At 42.9% G+C, this 27,002-nt stretch overlaps 1 protein-coding gene and 1 long non-coding RNA gene across 4 annotated transcripts in view; one reads left to right on the forward strand and one right to left on the reverse strand.

The window, feature by feature from the left end:
- sh3bp2 (SH3-domain binding protein 2) lies at window positions 1-18,020 on the forward strand. 3 transcript variants are annotated; one of them, XM_089020838.1, is made up of 13 exons: window positions 1-357; window positions 5,728-5,867; window positions 7,741-7,843; window positions 7,919-8,036; window positions 10,051-10,118; window positions 10,201-10,286; window positions 10,356-10,445; window positions 11,425-12,109; window positions 14,263-14,383; window positions 14,459-14,514; window positions 14,684-14,759; window positions 16,294-16,353; window positions 16,479-18,020. In XM_089020838.1, the coding sequence occupies exons 1-13, from the start codon at window positions 293-295 to the stop codon at window positions 16,602-16,604; spliced, it is 1,794 nt and encodes a 597-aa protein (XP_088876964.1). In that variant the 5' UTR covers window positions 1-292; the 3' UTR covers window positions 16,605-18,020. The 3 variants fall into 3 exon arrangements, with proteins under 3 accessions (XP_088876964.1, XP_088876963.1, XP_088876965.1); XM_089020837.1 differs by having other exon boundaries at window positions 2-357; window positions 14,260-14,383; XM_089020839.1 differs by lacking the exon at window positions 1-357 and adding an exon at window positions 2,755-2,931 and having other exon boundaries at window positions 14,260-14,383.
- The window catches only part of LOC148884186 (uncharacterized), a 27,735-nt gene continuing 13,026 nt past the window's right edge, over window positions 12,294-27,002 (reverse strand). Inside the window, exon 2 of the long non-coding RNA XR_016118317.1 lies at window positions 12,294-13,040. This is a non-coding gene — a long non-coding RNA (uncharacterized LOC148884186). The remainder of the gene's footprint in view (window positions 13,041-27,002) is intronic.

Genomic DNA, 27,002 nt, shown 5'->3' on the forward strand with positions numbered 1-27,002 from the left:
ACAATGAAACCAACGCAGGAAGTGAGAGACAGACTTCAAAACCCCCTCTGTGGAATTTAGAAAAGACATAAGGCATTGACCTTTTCCTTCTAACTTTGACCCCCCAACCCCAGCACGTCCATTGAACTATCCATTTGATCAACTTGCCACCATCACCAACGTTTTTACTTTTTCTATCTCTTTTCTAGAATGGACACGCTCAGTTTTGGCGATGACATTCAGCTGACATCGTGAGGTCAAAAATATATATATATATTTTTAAAATGCTGCTCTGGGATTTCCTACCACCGGTATGGATGTTCCATCGATGAGGAAGTCGAGCGACAGGATGCGTTTTCCAGAACAGAGGGATGTCATGTAAGTGGCTCACTTTCTTTACAACATCCTTTTTTTGCACTTTTAGGTGACATACAAATGGACGTTATGTCCAATATATTGTATGAAGTCACATTTGTTTTCCAAATGTCCGTTTTTTTGGGTCACATATGTCTTCACTTTCTTTACAACATCCCTTTTTTGCACTTTTAGGTGGCATAGAAATAGAAATTATGTCCAATATATTGTGGAAAGTCACATTTGTTTTCAAAACAGCCGTTGTTTTGGTCACATATGTCTTCACCAATGTCAAATTATGTGACTAAAAAGACATTGTCAGTCAGATGTGGCTCATTTCCTGCTGATACTGTTATCTGTTTGAGATAAACACTCCACGCTAAGTCGTTTATTGCTAGGCTAATGTTTGTGGGAGGAAAAAATGGGTCATGAACAGGAAGTGTTTTAGATTCAAGCCTCTAACAGCGGGGAAGTCTGGGCGTGGAGTCCAATTTGTCTTCCGGCCTTGTGTTTTTTGCCTCGGTGTGTATTCATTTGAGGGTTTTGTGTGTGTGTGTGTGCGTGTGTTTGTGTGCGTGTGTGTGCGTGTGTGTGTGTGTGCGCGTGTGTGTGTGCGTGTGTGTGTGTGTGTGTGTGTGTGTGTGTGTGTGTGTGTGTGTGTGTGTGTGTGTGTGTGTGTGTGTGTGTGTGTGTGTGTGTGTGTGTGTGTGTGTGTGTGTGTGTGTGTGTGTGCGAGTGAGGATATTAGATGACTGGATTGTGCGTTCTGCTTTTTTCTTATAAATGTTTACATGACAGACAGCAAAAGCACATACCGACTTTTGTATTGGCCTGGAGAACTGGAAAGCAGGGAAGACTTTTAACCATAATCCCTTCACTCTATTAGCTATGTCGATGTATAGCTATCAAGCTAGCTATCTGGCTGGCTGGCTGGCTGTTAGCTATATAGCTGCGAATGAAAACTCTGAAGATGGAGGACACTGATTCGCTGTGGCGACCCCCAAGGGGAAAAAGGCTATCTAGCTAGCTATTTAATAGCTATCTATTAGCCATCTATTAGCTATCTATTAGATAGCTATCTTTCTATCTATTTGAGTTATTTCTGGGTTGAGTGAACGCTGGCGCATGTGGCTGCTGCTGCTCACCCACAGGAAAATGTATCCTGTGACTGTAAAGTGACCGTGAAAGTTTTGAAAGGCACTTGGAAATGAAATATATTATTATTATTATTATTATTATTATTATTATTATTATTATTATTATTATTGTTATATTGTGTTTAGTGTGATGAAGAAGCGGCTGGGGGTTGTTGGCGGAGTTTAAGGAAATCCAGTTGATAAGCAGAACGGAGAATCCGGATCTTTGCCACACTAATATGAGAGAAACCCGAAAACAAACGAGGAATTTCTTTTCTCTGTCTTCTTTCAGTCGCTCCACCCTGATGACGGATGGCCCTTTTTTTTCATCTTTTATCTGCATTCCTTTTGGGCCGCCATGAGATTACCGCGCCTATCATTCCTGAGGCTTGACTCGCCGTTTCACTTTTAGCGCCAAAAAGTTATTGCCGTTCCAGAGAACTAATATTCTTACTCTGTGTGGCTGCCACTGCTCAACCACTGAAAAACTTATCCTGTGACTTTAAATTGACCGTGAGAGTTTTGAAAGGTGCTTAGAAATGAAATGTATTACAGTGATACATCGGTGTAAGAACCCCTTGGCTTATGAACATTTCGGTTTATGAACGTTAAATTTATGAAACTTTAACCTTGGCATACAAACTATTTTTCGGGAGACTAATGGAGCGCCACAATGAGTGATGTGTCGTTCGCGAACGCGCCCATTCTCCGAACGAGAAAATGGCCGCCCCCAGTCTTCGGTTAAAGCCACGTGATTGTTCAAGACCGCAGCAATGAGGGGGAGAGGGTTTAAACATTAATGAGACAGGCAGACGACAGAGAGTGAGTAAGAAAATGGATAGAAAACAGTGAGATCTGGACTCGTTTCAGCTTTGATAGTTCAAAGGCAGAGTTTAGACTGCAAGGTTAAAATATCCCATCAATCAGGCTCCACAAATAACCCGCACAAGCCATCTGTACACTAGATGCAAAAAGCTATCAACCCAGCTAAACAGAACACAATTGATGAGGAACAAGGTATAAATTATCGCAGAGAAAACACCTACAAGGGATCATTCCTCAAGCTGGTGAAAGAAGAAGGCTACGTTCATCATCAAGTGTTTAATGCTGATGAAACCGGCCACTCCATTCCATCAAGCCATCAATGACCATCACAAAGGTAAATAAAACGACTTTATGATACAGTACAGTTTATTCATTTAATTATAATACCATAGCACATTTATTATAAGGTGTCGGACGTTTCGCCTCCTATCCAAGAGGCTTCGTCAGGGAACTAAAGTCTTACTGGTCGTATCGGCCCCATTTATATATCCCTAATGTCCAGACATGGCGGCGCCGGACACAGCTATGATAGGACCCTACTCTCGGGTTGGGGGGAGCAGAGGACCACTCCCTGTGGCCCCATTGATTGTTCCTACATTCCTGACTAACGACTGGCCTGTTTGCCCCCCTCCCTCAGGTATCACCTCATCAGCATTACGAATGTTGCCTAACCTGTTTTGCCTAAGCAGGCTATTGTATGAACGATCCAAATTGAACCTCACCCCACCAGACCGGTTTAATGAAGGATTTTGTTGTTTTATAAGAATCGCTTCTTTTACCCCCCTTTCAAACCATCTATGTTCTTTCGCTAAGATTTTAACCTCATTGTCGTCAAATGAGTGGTTGCTAGCTTTTAGGTGCAAATGTACTGCCGATTGAGGCCCACTAGTATTATCCCTGCGATGTTGATAAAGTCTTTTTTTGAGAATTTGTTGAGTCTCCCCAATGTACTGCTCTTTACAATTTTCATTCTTACAATGTATGGAATAAACTACATTACTTTGTTTTTCATTTGGTAGCCTATCTTTTGGATGCACTAATTTTTGCCTTAACGTGTTTATCGGTTTGAAATAAATTGGAATTTTATGTTGCCAAAGGACTCTTTGTAATTTTTCAGAAACTCTTGCAATGTAAGGTACTGCTACTCCTCTCTCCAGGCTGTCCTTTCTCCCTCTTCTTCCTCCTCGAAGCGACTTCCTCCGTCTGGTTTTAAAGGTGGTTCACCTGAGCTTCTGGCCAATCAGGTCCCAACGGTAATTGGCCATTCTCAGGTGGTTGCAATCACCTTCTCAGAGACAATTAGTGGTCGCCCGACTCTACTGTTTTGGATGGGGAGAAATGTGCACCTTTCTCCCATCCAAAATCCAGAAAACAAGGAATTATTTAACATTTCTTTTGACATCATGACAGACAACCTTCTACACTTTTTAGCATGAGTTGGCATGTAATGGGTTGACAGTGATTGTTCGTTCCTGGTTCATGGCTTCTCAGGGTGTACAGGATGGTTAAATCAGCAGGAAGCCAGGTGTTGAACAGGATAAGTTAGTTTAATCTTGTAGACAGCACGGGCATCGTGGGGCCGGCCGAGAAGGGACAGAAAGAAAAGAGGAAAGAAGAAGGAGGAAGAGTGCGAAAGACCGCTGGGAGAGCATTTATAAGACGGACATAATAGGATGTGACATCATGTAGAGGAAGGCAGAATATGATGTATCAGGAAGTACAAAATGTAAACAATCGATGTAAAAAGATGTTTAAAGATGTTCGTATTGCGAATTACCCCAATGGGTACAATACGCACAGAGAAGCCGCCATTCGCCATTTGGCCTCCGGGGTCTGCTGATAAACTGGAAGTTACCCATAACCTCCTTTAATAATAATAATGATAATAATAATAATAATCTCATCTCATCTCATTTTCCGTACCGCTTATTCCTCATTAGGGTCGCGGGGGTTGCTGGAGCCTATCTCAGCTGTCTTCGGGCACGAGGCGGGGGACACCCTGAATTGGTTGCCAGCCAATCGCAGGCCACACAAAGACATACAACAGTCACTCTCACACTCACACCTAGGGACAATTTGGATTGGCCAATCTGCCTGCCATGCATGTTTTTGGAGTGTGGGAGGAAACCGGAGTACCCGGAGAAAACCCACGCGGGTCCGGGGAGAACATGCAAACTCCACACAGGGAGGCCGAACCGGGACACGAACCGGTGACCTCTGCACTGTGAAGCCGGAGTGCTAACCACTCGACTACCGGGCCGCCCAATAATAATAATAATAATAATAATAATAATAATAATAATTCATTTCATTTCTAAGCGCCTTTCAAAACTCTCAAGGTCACTTTACAGTCACAGGATCAGTTTTTCTGTGGGTGAGCAGCGGCAGCCACATGCCCCAGCGTTCACTCAACCCGGAAGTAAATAGAAAACTAGTTAGCCAGCTAGTAGATAGCTAATAGATTGCAAACAGATAGCTAGCTTGATAGCTCGCCATCTAGATAGCGATATAGCTAATAGAAAGCTAAGTAGAGAGAAAGCTAGCCAGCCAGCTAGTAGATAGCTAATAGATAGCCAACAGATCAGATGTCTTTGTGTTGTCATATTATTTGTTACATGTTTTTTGTGTGTGTTCTTTTTGGCTTCAAACCGGCGCCGCGAGAGTGAATGCCTTTCCAGCAGCTCATGTATTTAGTTTTTCTACCTTCCTTCTTTCATCACTTTGTGGCTGTGAAATGTAAATTTCTCCACTGCGAGACTAATAAAGGCAAATCCAATCCAATCCAGATAGCTAGTGTGATGTCACGAGAGAGGGCAAATACATTCCCCTAAGATGGCTTCATCCAGAGAGAGTTTTTGCCACATCAGGTGGAAGGCAGCAATTCAAACCCCACACCTGTGGCTGATCACTGCTTGATTGGCAAGCAAGGCTTTTAAGACAGAGAGCCTCTGACTGTGGACGCCGGGGGAGACAAGCTCCACCTCACCTCAGAAGAGACTTTATTATGATTTAAGTATTGTAAGAGACGCTATTCTTGCCTTTGTTGCTTGTGATTTCCCCCTAAAACCCTTTATTAAAACCTTTGTTTGCATTCAAACCTGTCGCCCATTGCGCTCCTTGTCCTGTCCCGCTGAGAGCTAGCCTCTCATGACATTACACTAGCTTGAAGGGCCGGACTTGAGCTGTTTATATGAAGTGGAAAGCCACACCCAAATGTACACACTTGCACACACACCGAATCAATTTCTAGGAGCTCATTTTTTTCAGAGCAGGAACTCGCGCTCCACCATTTGACTTTTAAGCCAAGGCACATACATGCTAACTAGCCGCTACGCTACTTCAAATACTCCATTACTGACTATGATTGGTTTTCCACTGGCTTCGCAACTGCGATTCCTTTTCATCTCAACTACCTCATTCCTTTTTCATGCAGAACTATGTCATCTCTGGAGGTATGCTGGCCAGTGCCCATGCGAGCCATCGGCGCACAGAACCTCCTCACCATGCCTGGAGGAGTTTCCATTGCGGGATATCTCCACAAGAAGGGAGCCAGCCAATTTAGCCTCATGAGATGTGAGTAAATAATGCCGAAAATATGTATTTGTTTTGTTTTTCAAGTGGAGATGTTCCAGGTGAAAAGCCAGGAGTCAAAACGAGTCAAATCACCAGGTTGAATCCCCATTTAAAGGACAACCGACACCACTTTTTTGTTTCCTAACTGACATCAGAAAAACGTTTTATAGCATCTAAAATACCCAAAACACACGGGCTGATATTTTTAGTCAAATGCAAAACACCAATAAAAATGACTTAAAGTGTCTAAAAGCTACTTCAAACTGAAACCGGAAGTGGCCAGTTTCAGAAGGTCCCGCCCCCTTGTTCGTGGTGTCAGGCCAAGACGTCTTGCCTTGCTCGAGAATCAAAACGATGGCTTCAGATTCGTAGAAGATGATTTCTTGTTACTCATCCAGTTATGAATATGATTCAAATAGTTCTGAAGAGGAAAGCATACATGTTTGCAATCGATTAAAGAATTTATTCCGTGTCATTCTGAGGCAGCTGGAGAGAGATGTAGCACCCAAAAAAGGCAGATGATGGCGACAAAGCTCCGTGGAAATGGGCTGATTGGTCTCCTGGGAATTTTTGTCAGCGAATATCAAATAGTTGTTTGGTGCAACACACAAGGATTCACCATCGCGTTATGTGTTTTCCTTCTAATTTCGCCCTCAACACGGATCAACACGAAGTTTTCAGACCAAACAAAGTATCGCAAAATGCATTTTGTGTCATTTCTCGGTCAGGGGCGTTCCTTCAGTGACGTAGGGTGAGGACTCGTCACCAACTCAAAAACAAGACTTCCGGAATATTCAGTGCGAGTCTTAAAACGTAAAATATAGCTATACGCGGTGGACTCTTCGTAAAATATCAGAATCAGAATCAGAATCATCTTTATTGCCAAGTATGTAGAACACACAAGGAATTTGTTTCCGGTAGAACACGCTGCACTAGTATCGTCGTCAAAAAAACTGGCACTATACAGTTCCATTTTGGCTACTGTTGAAAGAGTTCAAAGAGTTAATGGCTTGGGGGCAGAAGCTGTTTAAATGTCTGCTGGATTTGGTGCGCATGGATCCGTAGCGCCTGCCTGAGGGGAGTAGCTGGAAAAGGTGGTGGGCAGGGTGCGGAGGGTCCAGTAGGATTTTCCGCGAGAATTACACATACACCCTTGTGCAAATTAATTGCTCCGCCCTGTTATTTTGGCATAAAATTGATTGTTTACATATTTTGAGAATTCAAATAATTCAAATGTACATTTTAGTGAGAAGTGTGTCCTCCCTTGTTCTTTTTCACCTCAGCGATGCGTTTTGGCGTGGAATCGACCAGATTTTGACAGTTGTTGATGATGGAAGGGTCCCTGTACCAGGTCTAAATTATAGCACAATTTAGGGCTTTTTTGTTGTGCAAACTTTGTCATGCAGACAAATCTTGATTATTGACCATAAATTCTCAATCGGGTTCAAGTCCGGTGAATTGCCAGGCCAATCCATCTCAGTAATGCCCTTCTTTGAGAAGTGCAAAGAAATCTGCAGTGTCCAACTCGTTGAAGAAGAACTGATTTATAAACCAAAAACCCCTTCTTTTTATACCCGACGGAAAGGGGATTAGGAAATGGTAATCCATTAATTATCCAATCAGAGGCCTGGCAAACAAGTAATTAGGAAACGTGGTTGGTCAAGTATATCAGACAGACTCCACCCCTATCGTGGCAAACATTGTTCTGAACTTTTCACAAGCTTACAGCAAAGAGTCAAGATCACAGGGTGGTGCAATTAATTTGCACAAGATCTATTGTTGTTTATAAAAAGAGATTGGCCAAGTTTGCTAATGAATAGCTAAAATGTCTACTTGTGAATGTATTTTTATTTTTTTTTGCTTTTCTTTTCAGGGCCGTTGAGGTACATCATCATCCATCGGGGCTGCGTGTACTACTTTAAAAGTAGTACATCCCCCGCACCGCAAGGAGCGTTCTCACTGAATGGTTACAACAGGTCAGCATTTTAGTTTTTTCCAGATTTGTATCTTGAGTTTAAAAAAATGCATTTGACACGACGCTACGTTGACAGAGTGATGAGAGCGGCGGAGGAGACGACGTCGAACAATGTTTTTCCATTTAAGATGATCCATTTTAGTAAAAAACACAGGATGTGGTTTTTCTCCGCAGCGAGTGAAGACGAAAGGCGGGTAAGGAAGTGTGGCACCCACATTTTGTCATATTTTCTGAATGGTAATTTTTACGATAAACGAAGCAAACGCTCAGACTGCAAATGTATAATAATAATAATACATTGAATTTCTAAGCGCTTTTCAAAACTCTTCAGGACACGTTACATTCACGGGATAAGAACGCTGTTTTTTTTGTGCGGGTGAGCGGCGGTAGCCATTCGCGCCAGTGTTCACTCTACCCGGAAGTAACACAGCAGCAAAGTTATGAAAGGAAGACGAAAGGAAAGGAAGAAGTAGAAAACCAAAATACAGTTGATTTTTGACTAAATAAATAAAATCAAGGTGAATGTTTCCCAAACGGGTTCATTGTTGACTCCAAAATAAATAAAAGTAAAATAAAATAAAAATGAATGTTTCCAAAACTGGTTAATTTTTGACTCGAAAAATAAGAAAAATAAAATAAAAATGAATGTTTCCAAAATGGGTTCATTTTTTACTCAAAAAAAATACAAAAATAAAACAAAGATATTTCCAAAGCAGGTTCATTTTTGACTAACAAAAAAATATATATAAATAAATTAAATAAAGATGAATGTTTTCAAAATGGGTTCATTTTTGACTAAAAAAATACATTAAAAAAACAATAAAATAAAATAAAGATGAATGTTTCCATGACGGTTTAATTATTATCTTCATAAATTTATGTTATGAATATATATTAGGCTTACTGAAAAATAATGATATAGATATTTTTTTCTATATAAAATGATTTTATATAATTTATATATATAATTTTATATAATTCATTAATTGAAGGTGCGCCTTATAGTCTGGTGCACAGGTTACATCCGAGTTACGACCGGGTTCCGTAAATCAAATGGTCGTAAATCGAAAAGCATTCAAACTGGCTGACACGAGGATCACGTGATCATAACAAATGACGACATGCTGGCATCTCCTATACGACAGGATGGTATACGATGTCAATCTGTTGTTTTTAACGTTTTCCATTGAATACTATTATATACCAAAATGTTGATAGTTCATTTATAAATCTTATAACTTTTAGTGTCATTTTAATCATTTTATATTTCGTATTATCGATTTTTATTACTGTGTCGGCGCACACGCTTTCTGCTGACCCAATACGCACGGCTTCCCACGCATGCGAGCTTTCAAAAAATGGCTCTCCCTGCTAACGTAGAAGCCAGAAGAGGTCACCTGTCTCAAAGAGGCGGCGGCGCCGACCATGAGCCCGACGCGGCGTTTGCGTCGCAGCGATCCCATCCGCTCCGCCTCGCCGTCGGTGGACACCCCTCCCTCCCCCCCGATTGCTGTGCTGTCATGCTGGAGGAAATTGTCGTATGCGTTTATTACGAAACAGTTATTTTGTATCGTCTTTTTGTGCAATGCTGCTCCGGCAAATAAACGATATTGTCACATTCGGATTGACAGCTGGGGGCGGGGCCACGCTTCCACGCTACATTTTTCAGCGGGTACGAAAACGGGACGCTGTCAACTTGTATTTGTACTTTGTATTACCCTGGACTTTGTCTTCGGTGCTCGTTCCAAACCTCCACCCCCCACATCCCGTCATCCTTTTGGGATTGTTCTGTTTCTGCACCACCGTGTGCGAGTTACTTCTCGCCATTGTCGGGTTTCCAATTGCCCCCCACCCCACTTGTCGTTTTTGGTATTCTTTATTTTTGAATCAAAAATTTTGATTATATCCCTGGTCCTCTTTTTGGGACCAGTGCTTTGTGCTGTAGCTTAATAAATCATCCTGCACGGACCTCTGTCTCTGTCGCGTTGCTGGCTGTGGTGGCAGCAGTAGAATTTTAAAAAAAAGTCTGCCGGTCGTGGTCGTAAGTTAAGGTGGACGTAACTCGCGCCGGTCATAAATCGGATGTTACCTGTATATGAAAACATGTTGAAAATACACCATTCATTGGTGGTGCGCCTTATACTCCGGTGCGCCTTATACACCAGAAAATATGGTAAAACTCTCACTATTTTCGATGCTTTGATGCAGAAATGGATGCGATCCTTGCGACGGGAGATTGATCATTATAATGACAGGAAAGAGAGCCAGATTCCGAGGTGACACCCAGTTTTTTTTGTTTTTTTTTAGGGGGGGGGTGGAGTTTATAATTGAGTGACAGCATTGTCTTTGTCTCCTCAGTGACTCGGATTCAGATGCAGATAGTTTCTACGGGAGCATCGAGAGGCCTTTGGATATTAAACACACCATCCATAACGAAGACGCTGGTAAGAAATGAAGAAGATTTTGATTTCTGATCAATTTGCCGCTACGCGACTCAACTTTTCTGCGAGTAGATTACGGTGATGATGACGATGAGGACGACGCTGAGGAAGATTATCTGAAACCAGACGGTGACGATATTCCCACATGTCCAATTAAGCCAAGTAAGGACAACCCCAACGCATTCATGGCCTCATAAACATCCGATTTTGAACCCTTTTGAGGAGCTTAAAGAGCATATACAGTGATACCTTGGTTTAAGAACCCCTTGGCTTACGAACTTTTTGGTTAATGTTAAATTTATGAAAATTTTGCCTTGGCATACGAACTATTTTTCGGGATACAAACGGAGCGCCACAATGAGTGATGTGTCGTTCGCCAACGCGCCAGTTCTCCTAATAAGAAAATGGCATCCGACTTGTTTTTGTCCTCTAGTCCCCGCCCCCAGTCTTCGGTTAAAGCCACGTGATTGGTCAAGAACGGAGCAGTGAGGGGAGTGGGGGGGGGGGTAACCATTAAAGAGACAGGCAGACGACAGAGAGAGTGAGAAAATGGATAGAAAACAGCAAAATTTGCACTCGTTTCAACTTTGTTCAAAGGCAGAGTGTAGACTGCAAGGTTAAAATGTCCCATCAATCAGGCTCCACAAATAACCCGCACAAGCCATCTGTACACTTGATGCAAAAAGCTATCAACCCAGCTAAACAGAACACAATTGATGAGGAACTAGGTAAAATTATCGCAGAGAAAGCACCTACAAGGGATCATTCCTCAAGATGATGAATGAAGGCTACATTCCTTATCAAGTGTTGGCTGATGAACCCGGCCACTCCATTCCATCAAACCATCAACAACCATCACAAATGTAAATAAAATGACTTTATTATAAGTACAGTTTATTTCTTTCATTATAATACCATAGCACACTTATTATTCATAACATAACGTATATTTTGTGTAGTTTTACGGCTTAGAAAATTGTATGAAATTATAATTTATGGGGATCTGGGAACGGATTATTCTCATTTTAATGGTTTCCTATGGGAAATTATTTTTTGGGATACACACTTTTCGCCCTACACACTCTGTCTGGGAACCAATTAAGTTCGTAAGCCAAGGTGTCACTGCAAATGACTTCCATAGGTCGACCCACCGGGCCCCCTCCTTCCTACCCACCCCCTCCGGTTCCGGCGATTCCTCAGCGGCATCGAGGATCCTGTTTAGACGTCCACAAGGACCGACCACCCACCGTCCCATCCCATAACAGATTCCAAAGCCGAAAGACCTTGACCTCCGTTCCGAAGGACCCCAACAAAAATCCACCCCCGCCGGCCCCCTTTCCCGCCCAATTGCGCAATCACCCCTCTCTTATCCCCCCGCCGCTTCCTCCGCCCAATTCGCAGCGGGCCCTTAAAAATAGGGTGCGGTCCGCGGTTGAGTCGGGGCCCGATCGACCGCACCAGAGGCCTTCTTCGGAGGTTTCGCTTCAACCCCGCACCAATTTGCTCATCTGCGACCAACTGGAAACCAGGATTCTGAGCATCGGTGATTCCGATCACTGCTCTGGTGACGCCGGAAACCACCCGCCGGCTCCTCGCGGCAACCACCTCACCAACCATCGCAGCAGGCAAAGCCGACCAGCCACCAATGCTCCAAATGTTCAAGGCCCAACCCCCAAACCGCGAATGACTCAGACTCCCCGCCAGCCACCCCCATCTCCACTTCTTCAGACTGTATTGCGCAACCTTGGTCCAAATGCACCAAAACCACCACCGGTCAAGCCTCCGCTGCCCTTAACCAAGCCCGGGCGGCCTTGTACGCCCCTCCAGTAAGTTTCACTCACATTGTAGGCAATTTGGCAGATTCGTCATTCCGAAATACAGTAAAGTCTCGTTATATCGATATCGGATATATCGATAGTCCCGGTTATATCGATACTATTTCTATGCACGCACGGAGAAAATTACATGCAAACAGGGTCGGATATATCGATAGTCCCGGTTATATCGATATTTTTCGGACTCCCTTGAATATCGATATAACGAGACTTTACTGTATTCTGATAAAAGGGCAATTGCTGTCTTATTTTGAGAAAATGAAAATGAAAAGCCATAATAAGAGATGATGAGAAGGTTTCTTCAGCCGTACTTTTTTGAAGGTGTCGGATGTTTCTAAAATTTGCTGGTAGTTTTGACCCTATATATATCCCTTCTGTCCAGACGTGGCGGTGCCAGACTGCTATTATTGGTCCCTGCTTTCAGGTTGGGAGGGGGGGGGCAGAGGAGTACTCCCTGCGGGTACACTGATTACTTCTATTGTCCTGACTGATCACTTCTATTGTCCTGCCTGAGTATGGGGTTTACGACTGGCATGATTGCTCCATTCGCTCTGGTATCACCTCATCAGCATAACTAAGCCTATGTTGCCTAAGAAGTCTGTTGTAGGAATGATCCAAATTGAACCTCACCCCACCATGGCGATTTAGTGAAGGGTTTTGCTTTTTTATGAATATAGCTTATTTTACTCTCCTTTCAAACCATCTATTTTCTTTCGCTAAGATTTTAACCTCATTGTCGTCAAATGAGTGGTTGGTAGCTTTTAGGTGCATATGTACTGCAGATTGCGGCCCACTAGTATTATCCCTGCGATGTTGATAGTCTTTTTTTGAGAATTTGCTTAGTCTCCCCAATGTATATAAGTATGTGCATGTGGCTGCCGCTCCTCACCCACAGAAAAACTTCCTGTGACTGTAAAGTGACCTTGAGAGTTTTGAAACTCTTATACATGAAATGTATTATTAGTATAAAATCAGCTTTTATTCATAGTTTACAATTTAATTCACAACATTTTTTTCCTTGCGTTGTTATGACATCATTCTTCTAAAATCTGGTTTTTCTCTTACGTGACTCTTTCTCCTAATTTTCCAACTTTTTTGTACTCCCTTCGTGGATGTGTACAATATAGTAAACGGGTCCTTCCTGGTCTGTTGAGACCATGTTGCTCACTTGAGCTATCTCGCTATCAAGATGGCTATCTGGCTATCTAGCTAGCTCTCTAGCTGGCTCCCTAACTAGCTAGGGCTAGCCCAATGAATGGCGTATTTTCAATCTTTTTACATATATAAGGCGCACCGGACTATAAGGTGTACCTTCTATGAATGAAATAGTTTGCCAAATATAATATATAGTGATATCTCGGCTTACGAACACTTTAGCTAACGAACTTTTCACCTTACGAAGGTTAAATTTGCGAGAATATAATCTTGGCATACGAACTATTTTTTGGAACCACACGGAGCGCCACAATGAGTGATGTGTCATTCGCCAACGAGACGGTTCTTGGAGCTCCTAACAAGGAGATGGAAGTGGCAGCCGCCTTTTTTTTTTCTCTATTCCCCGCCCCCGGGCTTCGGTTAAAGCCGCACGTGATTGGTCAAGATCCACGGTAGAGGAGGGAGGGGACACACGAAGCAGGATGCACGCAGCAGTGATAGGGGGTATGGTTGAAACAAGCACGCTGTGAGCACATGAACATTTATTATACATAACATAAGATATATTTTGTTTAGTTTTAAGGCTTATTTAATAGTTTTATGGGGAACTGGGAACAGATTATTCTCATTTTAATGGTTTCCTATGGGAAATTAATGTTTGGAATACACACTTCAGCCTTACACACACTTTCTGGGAACCAATTAAGTTCGTAAACAAGGTATAAAAGTTTTCCAAATACACGGTGTACCAGATTATAAGGCACTACAGTAGAGGCTAGGGTTACGCAATACTTCTTCAGAAGGGGGGGAAATTGAGTTTGGCTTCAAGACCGGTTGTGGCTCAATATGCTGTAAGGCGCACCGGCGTACAAGGCGCAGGGTGATCTTTTAAAGAAAATCAAGGATTTTGGGTGAGCCTTATACACCGGAAAATACGGTTCATTGGTGATAGCGGTCCTGCTATTTGAAATGTGTCTTCCCACCAGAAGAGCAGCACCAGAAGGTCAAAGTTTCCGTTTATCGGGAGACAGGACCGCCACGGAATTAAAGAACAATCAAGACTCAAGCGAGTGTGACGAAGGTGACGTTTCTGATGAGGATTATGATGATGTAAGAGTTTAGATTTATTTCCAGTGATGATTTTTTTTATTCTCTCAACGTAAACATATTTTGTTTTCCTTATAGATGTATCTGCCGAAATCGGTTTTTATTGACTCGACGGAAACCAACTTTGTAGAGAAGTATGACCCTGATATTTTGAATCATAGAGTGGGACACATAATGTTGATTTCATAGTCATACGTCTTCGATCATGACATCAATATAAATGTAACAAAGATTTAGCAAGACGGCATTTCTTCAACGCTGATGACTTCTACCGCTAAAACCTCCTGACATTTGCTCCTGTAGATTATTTCAGGAGGGCTCCGTCGTGCTGCAAGATGGTCTTTATGGCATCAGAAACTCTGGAACCAAAACCTCCAAGGTAAACAAACAAATTAATGAAGTAATTCATAAATTAATACATTAATACATAAATATATGAATGAATAAATACATGGGTGGATGAATAGATAAATACATAAATAGATGGATGGAAGAACACAATTAAATACATTTATATTACATAAATACATGAATAAATGAATTCATGAATAAATAAATATATAAATAAATGGATGAATGAATAAATATATAAATAACTTACAAAATAAATAAATAACTAAATAAATAAATAATAATAATAATAATAAATGGGTGGAGGAATACAAAATAATCACATAAACGAATTGATGAATGAATAAATAAATATATAAATCCTTCAAATTTGTACAGATGACGGCTGAAGAAACCTTCTCATCGATGGACCACTCCTGTACGACTAAGAGCTTACACAGACGTATATAAATAAATATATATATATATATATATATATATATATATATATATATATATATATATATATATATATATATATATATATATATACATATATATATAAATATATATATATATATATATATATAGAAATGAATAGCTGGATGGTTGAATATAATTAATTAATTGATTAAATCAATAAATAGGTGGAAACAAATAAACAAATAAATGAATATCTGAATGAATATATATATATATATATATATATATATATATATATATATATATATATATATATATATATATATATATATATATATATATATATATATATCAGAATCATCTTTATTGCCAAGTATGTAGAACACACAAGGAATTTGTTTCCGGTCGAACACGCTACACTCGTATCATCATCAAATATATATATAGATATATATATATACAGTAAAGTCTCGTTATATCGATATTCAAGGGAGTCCGAAAAAATATCGATATAACCGGGACTATCGATATATCCGACCCTGTTTGCATGTAATTTTCTCCGTGCGTGCATAGAAATAGTATCGATATAACCGGGACTATGGATATATCCGATATCGATATAACGAGACTTTACTGTATATATATATATAGATATAGATGGATGGATGGAAGTATACATAAATAAATATTACATAAACAGATAAATGAATGAATGAATAAATAAATAAATAAATAAATAAATAAATAAATAAATAAATAAATAAATAAATGGATGGATGGATAGATGAATCTTCTTTTCCTTTCGGTTTTTCCCTTCAAGGGGTCGCCACAGCAAATCAGTGTCCTCCATCTTTAGAGGTTTGATCCGCATGTTTGTTTTGTCTAAGCTTTTACGTCGGGTGCCCTTCTTGACACAACCCTCTGTATTTATCCGGGCTTGGGACCGGCACAAGAAGACATATGTCCCTTTGTGGCTACAGAACAAGCAACTTGCTCAGTTAAAAGGCTCCCAAAGACAAAACGGTCATCGGCACAGCAAAATTCAAAAAAGCAAATACTATAAATACATATATAAATAAACACATAGATGAAGGGTCAATCAATAGATTCTTTGATTTGATTGCGCAAACACGGTAACACCTTAACATCGTTGTATTCAGGTCCTGGTGGTCTGGGATGTCAGCATTGGCAAAGCCAGGAACTACCGCTTGTTTGAAGAGGTAGATGAACCTGCCGTTTACCGTTCATATTTGACCGTTACATCAATATGCATATTCAGATTCCACACTGAGAATTTCCATTGTGAAATGTAACACATTTTGTCAAAATAAAAAAATAAACACAGGCCGACCAGGTGTTCCTGGACTGCGACGTGACCTTTCCCACTCTTTCAACCCTGATCGAACACTACTACAGCCATCCGCTTCCTCACCAGGTCTCCCTTCGCCTCCAGAAGCCTTACTCGGAATAAGCCAAGCAAAACGGGAGAACTTTGCAACCTTACAATTTCGACCATAAAAATGTCGCCATTGAGAGCAAAATGTCACTCTGGATTTTGGGGTGAGGGGTCACTGCTGTAGCGTGGGCAATTGGTGAAATTGGGGAAAATGGAAATGAAATTGCGATTATACGTGCTGTATTTTCTGGATTTTAACTTGCACTGGAGTAGAAGTCCCATCTATCCAAGACATCTTGGCGTGCAGCTTTCTGGATGATTTATTAGAGGTATGGCTATCTAGCTGGCTACCCAACTGGCTATCTAGCTAGCTACCTAGCTGGCTATCGATTTGCTATCTATTAGCTATCGGGCTGGCTCACTAACTATTTAGCTGGCTATCTATTAGTTATATGGCTATTTAGCTACCTAGCTATCTGTCTATCGATCAGCTATTGGATATCTATTGGCTATATACAGTAAAGTCTCGTTATATCGATATTCAAGGGAGTCCGAAAAAATATCGATATAACCGGGACTATCGATATATCCGATATCGATATAACGAGACTTTACTGTATCTATCGATTAAACATATTAGCTAGCTAGCTATCAGCTATCTAGCTAGCTATCTATTAGCAATATGACTGGCTAGCTATCCATTAGCAATATGGCTAGCTATCTAGCCAGATATTAGCAATACAGCTAGCTGGCTAGCTATATTGAGTCAGGAAACCTATTAGCTATCTAGTTAGCGAGATACCTACGAAATGGCTAGATAGCTTTCTATCTTTTTGAGTTATTCCGGGTTGAGTGAATGCTGGCGCGTGTGGCTGCCGCTGCTCACCCACAGAAAAACTTATCCTGTGACTGAAAAGTGACCTTGAGTGTTTTGAAAGCCGCTTAGAAATGAAATGTATTCATATTATTATCATTATTATTACTATTACTATTATTATTTTTGTTATTATTATTATTATCTTTTCCATTTTATTATTGATTTTTTTGGGACCGTCTAATTCTTTCTGTTAATACTACTGTCCATGTGACTGTGCACTATTTTCTCTGAAGAACCTGACAATGGCTAGCAAGAGTTGTTATTGAATGAGCTACTTTTCTCCACATATCAAATTTCAAAGCTGCTGTAAATAAATAGGGATGTCATTTTTTTTACAAAGTAAGATATTGTAAATAAGAACAAACGGAATAAAACAGGGCCCGCTGTTGTCTTTTGTAAATAAGAATAAAGAAATTAAAAATTGTAGATTAAAAGTGTGCCATATGTTCACCAAGTGATTCATATTTGCTAAAAACAAAATGGAATTGTGTTCATTTTGTGACTTCTTTCTCTGGAACGGACGCGGTTGTTCTTCCGAAATTGAGCATTGAGGGTAAGTATGCAGGAGCTGCTGTAAAGGCAGCCACTCTTGCAGCGCCATCTTGAAGTCAAAATGTGTATATATATATATATATATATATATATATATATATATATATATATATATATATATATATATATATATATATATATATATATATATATATATATATATATATATATATATATATATATATATAGTGAGACCTCAACTTACGAACTTAATTGGTTCCCAGATTGAGTGTGTAAGGCGAAAAGTGTGTATCTCAAAAAGAAAATTCCCATAGGAAACCATTAAAATGGGAATAATCCGTTCCCGGGTTTCCATAAAATATACTTTTCAACTAAATAAGCCTTAAAACTACACACAACATACCTTATGCTATGCATAATAAATGTGCTATTGTATTGCAATGAAAGAACTACACTGCATTGTATCATAAAGTCACTTTATTTGCATTTGTGATGGTCATTGATGGAATGGCGTCGAGGGTCAAACGGAATTGCTGTTTGGAAAGAGAGGCACATTACATGAGGACTGTAATTAAAGAAATAAACTGTGCTGTAAAATAAAGGTTTATTTACCTTTTTGATGGTCGTTGATAGCTTATGGAAGGAGAATCACCCTCCATAAGGACTGTTAATAACTTAACCTCTGGTGCTGTTCGGTCGTGTGCTTCCACCGAAGATCACTCCGCCAGCCGTGGTGGGTGTGTATTATGAAAATAGTGCTTATTATAAGGTTTATATATATATATATATATATATATATATATATATACACATATACACAGTATGTATATAAAAATGCTAGCTAGCTTTAACTTACTATCTATTTGCTATCCATTTGCTATCTATTAGCTAGCTACCTAGCTGGCTCTGTATTTGCTATGCATTTGCTCTCTATTTCCTATCTTGCTAGCTAACTAACTAGCTATCTATTTGATATCCATTAGTTAGCTACCTAGCTAGCTATCTATTTGCCATCTATTTAATAAACATCTTCTGCCCTAACCAATAGTTGGTGTGTAGACAGCGAGCTTAACAATCTTCCAATGAAAACACAAAGATGAGAATCCACCGTTGAGTATTTTTATGGAAGTCTTTCTTGTAAAACTGCATACAAACAGAAAAATGCAGGCGAGCCCGGGCGCTGTGCTAAATTTTTGATGCAGCGCTCGCTGGTTTTCGAGCAACAACCCGCTGCTTACGTCAGCGATGAGGCTAAGGTTGCCTTCATTACCAGCCTGCTCACGGGCCAGGCCGAGTTTTGGGTGTTGGCCGTCCGAGAGTCCAAGCCCGGACTGTGTGACTGTGTTCCATCATCTGGTCAACGAGGGGGAGGCAGAGGGACTCCTCCGAGACTGCACACAAGGGACGCGTTCGGCCGCTAAGTATTCCATCGCCTTCCGCATCCTGGCTGCCCGGAGCGGCTACAACGATCGGCGCTGAGAGGAGTGTTTCGTCGCGGACTGAGCGCCGCTCTCAAGGACGAGTTGACCAACCGCGACGCTGGCACCACCTCAGCGAGAAGATCGTTGTAGTCATCTGCTTGGACCATCGTCTCTGGGAGAGGCAGCGGGAGCAAGGCGCCCAGCGGACCCGGAAGCAAGCAGCGGACTACCAGGCTCGACGACAGGCGGGGCCCCCCGAGCCGATGCAAATAGGGAATGGGAGCGATCGCGCCAACCCCGGAGGACGTCGCACTCAAGGCCCTCCACCAAAGACCTCCGGCACCTGTAAGTCCCCATCTAATCGGCGACCACGGCACTCGTCGGAAGCGTCGAGGGTAGCACCCGTCAAGCGGTTGGAGTTGGACTGCAAATTAATTGGCCCGTCCAATTCCCAGCCGATACGGGCGTTAGTTGATTCGGGGGCGGACGGGTGCTTTATCGACCCCCAACTGGCATCGTCAGTGTGGTGCGACATCGAGGAACTTAAAATCCCGAAGGAGATTCTCGATCTGGACGGCCGACTTTCAACCAGGGTTACCCGAGTCACCGCACCACTCAAACTCCGGCTGTCGCGCAACCACGTTGAACACCGCCATTTTTTGCTAATGCCCTGCTGCAATGATACACTTGTGCTGGGCCTCCCCTGGCTCAGCACTCATGACCCTTCCATCTCGTGGGAGGGCCCCACCATACAGGGTTGGAGTCCCTACTGTGACGCGAACTGTCTGCGGTCGGCTATGGCAGGGCGTGACCCCTCCCGTGGCGTCTCGTCCAAAGAGATCTGCCACATACATTGACTCTTCCCTCACGGCGGGACTCAGCCCACCCTCGCGTTCTCCGCTCGGTGCTGGGTTCTTCTTTATCGAAAAGAAAGACAAGTCCTTGCGTCCGTGTGTGATAACCGGGGTCTCAACGACATCACCATTCACAATAAATACCCGCTCCCCCTCATGGAGCCTTCGCGCCCCTTCAATCGGCCACCATATTCACTAAGCTAGATTTGTGTAGCGCATACCATCTGGTTCGCATCAGAGTGGGGGACGAGTGGAAGACTGCATTCAAAACACCCTTGGGGCATTTCAAATACATGGTAATGCCGTTCGGACTGACCAACGCTCCCACCGTATTTCAAAGTCTTATCAATGATGTGCTCAGGGATTTCCTCAACGTATTTGTTTTTGTCTTTCTGGATGACATCCTTATCTTCTCTAAATCCACAGAAGAACACCGGCAGAATGTCCGACGGGTCCTGGCGCGGCACCTGCAAAACCGGCTCTACGTGAAGGCAGAGAAGTGCGGTGTTTCACGTCCGCTCTCTGTCTTTCCTAGCGTTCATTGTAGAATGGCCAACCCCCAAGACGCGCAAACAACTTCAGCGATTTTTGAGGTTTGCCAACCTCTACCGCCGCTTCATCCGTGGTTATAGTCAGAAGGCACTTCCCCTAACCAGTCTCACTTTCACCAAATGTTCCCTTTAGGTGGACACCCGACGCGGAGGGGGCATTTAACCGCCTCCGCCTTCACCAACGCCCCTGTATTACGCCACCCCGACCCAGACCACACATTCGTGGTAGAGGTCGACGCATCTGAGTCCAGGGTGGGGGCGGTATTATTCCAGCGCTCCCCGTCCGATCAGAAGCTCCACCCATGCGCCTTCTTCTCCCGCCGTCTCAGCCCTGCGGGAGTCTACTACGATGTGGGTAACCGGGAACTGCTGGCGTTCATCCTGGCGCTGCAGGAGTAGAGACACTGGCTCGAAGGGGCCAAACACCCCTTCACCGATCACAAGAACCTGGCCGCCATTCGGTCAGCCAAGAGACTTAATTCGCACCAGGCCCAGTGGGCACTGTTCCTGACCCGCTTCAACTTCATCCTCAACTACTGCCCCTGCGCAACACATCCTGGGCGCCCTTAGGTGTGTGGTAGAGAAGAAGGTTCAGGAAGCCCAAGGTGGTCCCCCGGTTCCCAAGGGTTGCCCGGTGGATCGCCTATTCGTCCCCCCCCCGCACTACGCGCCGAGGTGCTGCACTGGGGACACGCCTCCGGGGTCGCTTGTTACCTTGGGGTCAACAGGACGATTCACCTCATCGCCCAGCGGTTCTGGTGGCCGGACTACAGGAGGGACGTCGCGGACTACGTGATCTTGTGATCGGTGAAGGGGTGTTTGGCCCCTTCGAGCCACCTGGCGGGACTTCTCCAGCCACTACCAGTCCCCTCCCGACCCTGGTCCCATATCTCCCTGGACTTCGTCATGGGCCCCCCTCTTCCCGTGGCAAGACGGTCGTCCTCACCGTGGTGGACGGCTTCTCCAAGTAGTCCCACTTCATTCCATAAAACCAGGTTGCCGTCTGCCATCGAGATGGCCCAGCTCCTGGTTAACTACGTCGTCTGTCTCCATGGGATTCTGGCGGACATCGTGTTGGACCGGGGACCGCAGTTCGTGTCCAAGGTATGAAAACGTTTCTGTCGGTCCATAGGGGCATCGGCGAGCTTTTCGTCTAGCTACCATCCTGAATCCAACGGCCAGATGGAACGCAAGCAGGATCTGGAAGCGGCTCTACGGTGCGTGTGCCTCCACCGTCCAGCGTCGTGGGAGTACGTGCACAACACCCTGGTCTCCTCAGCCACAGGTCGGTCTCCGTTCATGTCGGCCTGTGGTTATCAGCCGCCGCTGTTCCCCATCCAGGAGGGCCAGATGGAGGTCCCGTCTATCCAACACCACCTCAGACGGGCCCACCGAGTATGGAAGGAGACCAGAGCCGCCCTGTCGCTCACGGCGTCCCGGAACCAACACATCGCGGATCGTCGTCGCCGCGAGGCACCGGTCTACCAGGTCGGGCAGGAGGTGTGGCTGTCCACGAGGGATCTCCGGCCAAATTGGGTCCGCGGTTCGCGGGCCCCGTCCCCATCGAGGCCGTCCTCGCCCCGGTCTCGGTCAGGCTCTGGCTGCCGCCCACAATGAAGGGCACAATGAACCCATTGCTGGTGGGTCTGACAGCAATGGCTTCTGCCAGCTCTGAGCGCGTTACCCAGGCAACCTGGAAAGCAAGGCAAGTTAGTTATCATATTTAAAAGTTTCATGCTGTTATATGCTTAGTCAAAATGTGTAACTCAAATACACAATTAAAGCACAGACAACCTGGGGTAAATCTGAGGTCATCAAACACAGCAAGTTAAACTGTCATCTTCATCTAGGAGATCTGCCTTGGGAAAGAATTTAAGACTTGGGAAACTCTTTATCACTGAAGCAATTTACGACTTGAAACTCATTCACAGGAAGAGCTCATTAGCCAGGTTACACATTTATCAGTTGATGGAAGACACAATGTTTTATTGCTTACAGCTGTTCGCGCTTAGAACGTTCCAATTATGTGGTATTTTAATCAAGAAAACAATGTTTTACTAATGTATCACTTAAAGGACAACCGACATCACTTTATTTGTTTCCTAACGGACATCAGAAAAACGTTTTATTGCATCTAAAATACCCAAAACACGCACTATGATATTTTTAGTCCCGCCCCCAGTTCGTGGTGTCACTCCAAGACGTCTTGCCTTGCTGGAGAATCAAAACAATGGCTTCAGATTCGGAGAAAATGCTTTCTTATTACTCATCCAGTTATGAATATGATTCAAATAGTTCTGAAGAGGAAAGCATACATGTTTGCAATCGATTCAATAATTGATTCCGTGCCATTTTGAGGCAATAGGGGGGGGGGTGTAGCACCAAAAAAGAGGCAGAAAATGGCGACAAAGCTCCGTGTGAGGAATCAATCAGCCCGTTTCCACAGGCTGATTAATTCCTTACACTGAGCTTTGTCGCCCTCTTCTGCCTCTTTTTTGGTGCTACACAAAGTTTTCAGACCAGCTAAGTACAGCCAAATGCATTGACGTGATGGAAGGACTGCTACAATGTGTCCTTTTTCTGTCAGGGGCGTTCCTTCCGTGACGTAACGTCACCAACTCAAAAACACGACTCCCGGAATATTCAGCGCGAGTTTTAAAACGTAAAATATAGCTATATGCGGTGGAATCTTTGTGAAATACGCTTAGTAGAAGTCCTTTCGGCTTTTCCCCTCAGGGGTCACCACAGTGAATCAATGTCCTCCATCTATCCCGGTTTTGTGCATCCTCTTCTCTCACACCAGCTACCTTCATGTCCTCTTTGACCACATCCATAAACCTCCTCTTCGGTCTTCCTCTCGGTCTCCTGTCTGGCAGTTCAAGACTCAGCATCCTTCTCCCGATATATAGTCACTCTCTCTCCTCTGGACATGTCCAAACCATCTCAGTCTGGCCTCTCTGACTTTCTCTGCAAAGCCTCTAACATGAGTTGTCCCTCTAATGTACTCATTCCGGATCCTATCCAACATGGCCTATTATAATTATTATGTTTATTATAATAATTACTATTATTGTGATAAATTATTAGGTAGTCATGATTAAACTTCAATGTATGGTAATTTGATGTAGTTTTCACATTTAAAATGTCACAGCATATGACGTCACACGCCTGTTCATTTTTTCATGGCCCGCACATGAAAAAACATGAATAGTAGCGACCTCTACAGGTGAGCATTTGCTGTTGCAGATGAACCGTTTCCATTTTTTCCCATCCATCCATTCATTTTCTGTACCGATTCTCAAAATAATAATACATTTCATTTATAAGCGACAAAAAAAATGGAACGATCTGCTGTTTAAAAGATGACACAACTCGTATTACTTCATTTAATCGTGTTTTTAAGGTTGAATAGATTCAATTATGGCGTGATTTGGAAAATCCCTCAAAAAATGAAACTTTGTGTATTGACTTTCTTGGGGCAGTTTTTCAATGCATGTGAACGATACAGAATGACTCACCAAAATACAAGCAGACATAAAGAATCCAAAGGACAGAATCAAAAAATAACAATAATATAATTACAGTAGTAGTATCCTTATCCTTTAAAAAAATCTCAATAAAATCCTAGACAAGTTGAAACGAATATTGGGATTTTTTTTAATAAGTCAAAGTCATTATTATTGTCAAATATGCTAATATGCATGACATACTACATACAAATATGCTTGCAACTCTGAAATACTTGCATATTTCTCTTGAAAAGTGCATTCCTTGCAGATTTACCTCATGAGCAGCCTCTCCGTTGTGTGTGTGTACCCATGTCTTGTCAGCATTTGCAGCTTGGACTTCTTCTATGTATTATGACTGTATCTATGAGCTAGCTAGCTAGCTTTCTATCTATCTGAGTTACTTCCAGGTTGAGTGAACGCTGGCGCGTGTGGCTGCTACTGCTCACCCGCAGAAAAACAATATCCTGTGACTGTAAAGTGTCCTAGAGAGTTTTGACAGGTGCTTAGAAATGAAATTTATTATTATTGTTATGATTATGATCTGGATGTTGATTGACAGCGTCGCCCGCGGCGATTTTGACTTGGCGGCGCCGTTGTGCTTCCAGCTGACGTCGTGCGGCGTTTACCAGCAAGGCAAAGACAGCGAAGGCGTGTTGGGCTTCCTGCTGGACGACATCAAGCAGGAGATTCGCCGTTCGGCCAGACTGATAGGTTGGCGGCGGCGGCCATGATGACGGCGACTGACGGCAGGCGCGTCTTGCAGACGTGCTGCGCGTGAAAAGTTGCCGCAAGACGGTGCACTTCCCCTGCGGACGCCACAGCGGCTTCGTTTCGCAGTTTCAACAAAACTTCCCGTGAGTTTGCCGCCGTCGCCGAGCGCGACAAAATGGCCGCCACCGCGGACAAAGATTGAATCTCACAATTGAATTCATCCAGAAAATGCAAAGTTGCGCGAAACGCGTGACATTGGTCCAAAAGTCAGACTGTCGCCATGGTTTTGCCAGCTGGAAAACCTTTCTTGTTGTCCATCTGATGTTTTGAAGATGGAGCTTGAAGACAACCGAAGACATTGTGACTTGAGGATCTCCAAATGTATTGGATGAAGTGAATCATTTTTGGCTGTGATCAACTACAGCTTGCATTTTGTCAATAGAAGCGTTTCCACTCTCGTATTGTAATTTTTTTTCCTATGTTACTGTAAACCTTTCCTGTCCTATGTTTTTGTATGTCATCTATGAGTGTCGTTTTTTTTTCCATTCTGTTTTGTTTTGTCTTATTGTCTGATGTCTTGTTGTCTGTTGTCTTTGTTTGACAGCCTTTCCACTTTGGTGCAATTTGCTTGAAGGGGTTCTTTCCAAATAATCCATCGTTTCCTCTTTGAAAGCTCCTTCTGTTGAAAATTAACTACAGTGGCTTACAAACTTAATTGCTTCCCAGAAAGTGTGTGTGCAAGGTGAAAAGTGTAGATTCCAAACATTCCTTTCCCATAGGAAACCATTAAAATGACAATAATCCGTTCCCAGGTCCCCATAAAACATCATTTTCAACTAGCCTTAAACAAGCCTTAAAACTACACACCTTACCTTATTGATGTATCTTATGACCTTACCTTATTTACTTTATTTATTTATGGCCGCGTCGCCGCCATCTTGATGTGCCTGTAGGCCTGACGGGCGCCACCTGTCGCTTGCCGATGCCAAACAAATCCGTTTTCTTCTTCTGACGGCCGTTCGTCTTCCTGTTGGGCTTTTCTTTCATCGATTCATATTTTGGATTGATGATGATGATGATGATGATGATGATGATGTCATGACACGTTCACTTTGAATCATGAGGGCGTGTTTAAGTGGATTGTTTTCAGTTATCGCTGAATGTTCATGTGGTTTCTGAATCACCAACTCCTATTCAACGATGTCAATTGCGCTTGCAATGAAGAAGGCTTGCTTGTGCTTTCAACACATTGGACAGCGCCGTCCTATCATCTGCTGTGAGCTTAGTTGACAATAAAGCTGACTTTGACTTGACATTCACCTTTGAATGAAGATCTGCTCATTTTGACCATTTCTTCCTCATGATACATTTTCTTCTTGTGTGAAATGATTGGTGTGTGCTCTGAAGTTGCTCCGATTCAGGAAAGAATGGAGAGCAAAGTTGGCGGCGCCATGTTTTTCTCCCGAGCCAGCTCGTCTTTCACGTCTGAATGGCAAAGAATGTGAAAGTCCATGATGCTAATGTTCGGGATGGAGCACAAAGATGGTTTTCAATCCATGATAACGCTGGACCTTCTACCTTCTAGTTGTGGCACTCTCAATTTGATTTACACTTGCATTGAATAAAGTGCTTCAATTATCGCAATGTGTCCGTCTGCCTCGCCTGCAATCCGCTCACGCAAAAAAAAAAAAAAACAGGTGGAAGCGACTTCCGCGAGATGTCGTGCCAAGCCACCTCTAACCCTGCCCGCCAAAGAATATAGGACCCAAGTCACGTTTGCAAATGCGGCCAAACCTCACATATTCTTTCCACAAACATGTTTGAAAGTGGATTGGTTCAAAAACCGGAACGGCACTTTGCATTATAATCCGTAATTTTTTTTTATCCGTTCCAAGGTGACTTTTCAAAGCACTTTTTAACTTTGACAGCATAATGCTAACCCAGGGGTGGGCAAACTTTTTGACTCGCGGGCCGCATTGGGTTCTAAAATTTGACAGAGGGGCCGGGCCAGGAGCATTTGGCGGGAGTGTTTGGGCC

The sequence above is a fragment of the Hippocampus bargibanti genome, linkage group LG18 (genome assembly GCF_051943395.1).
Source record: "Hippocampus bargibanti isolate YZ-2025 linkage group LG18, ASM5194339v1, whole genome shotgun sequence".
Classification (NCBI taxonomy): domain Eukaryota; kingdom Metazoa; phylum Chordata; class Actinopteri; order Syngnathiformes; family Syngnathidae; genus Hippocampus; species Hippocampus bargibanti.